Source organism: Egretta garzetta, unplaced genomic scaffold (assembly GCF_000687185.1).
Source record: "Egretta garzetta isolate BGI_Z169 unplaced genomic scaffold, ASM68718v1 scaffold7, whole genome shotgun sequence".
NCBI lineage: Eukaryota > Metazoa > Chordata > Aves > Pelecaniformes > Ardeidae > Egretta > Egretta garzetta.
In genome coordinates, this window is record NW_009260350.1 from 3554266 (window position 1) to 3554851 (window position 586).

The following is a 586-nucleotide window of genomic DNA, read 5'->3' on the forward strand; positions in this document are numbered from 1 at the left end:
GGGGACGGGAGCAGCATGGGGACACCCTGCCCCCGCCCGCCAGCCCCGTGTCCCCCCCGCAGAGGGGACAGGAGTGACACCCTCGCCCTGGGGAAGGGGGACTCACGTAGAAGGCAAAAAGCTCCCGGGCGTCCTCGACCATCTGCCCCACCAGCGCCTGGATCTGCTGCAGGGTGGGGGGCGGCAGGGGCCGCCCCCCCTGGCCTGGCACTGCCCAGAGGATGAGGAGCCCTTTGGTGACAGCTGGGGAGGAAGAGGAGAGAGTTGGGGGCCCTGAGGTGGAGTGCAGGGAGGCAGCCCCCTTGCCATGCTCACTGGCCTCCGTGCCGCAGCGATGGCTCGGCCACACCGTGTGCCCATCACCCTGGAGTCAGGCCTGGAGGTGAGATGGGCCCGTGCCGGGCACGTGTGTCCCCCCTGCGCCGAAGCCCCCGGTCCTGCCACAGGGACGAGCCCCTGTGCCAAAAGCCTGCTGGGCACCCAGTGGGGAGGAGGAGGAGGAGGGTGATGAAGATGCCATTGAGCAGCCAGGGAGTGCAGCCCAGCCCCAGCAGCTCCCCCTTGTCAGCGCAGGCTACCACAAAGG

At 69.8% G+C, this 586-nt stretch overlaps 1 protein-coding gene across 1 annotated transcript in view; it reads right to left on the bottom strand.

Annotated features, from left to right (window-relative positions):
- LIF (LIF interleukin 6 family cytokine) overlaps positions 1–586 on the bottom strand; it is a 13146-nt gene that overhangs the window by 8293 nt on the left and 4267 nt on the right. Inside the window, exon 2 of the mRNA XM_035898382.1 lies at positions 107–243. Within this exon, the coding sequence (XP_035754275.1) occupies positions 107–243 (137 nt within the window). The remainder of the gene's footprint in view (positions 1–106; positions 244–586) is intronic.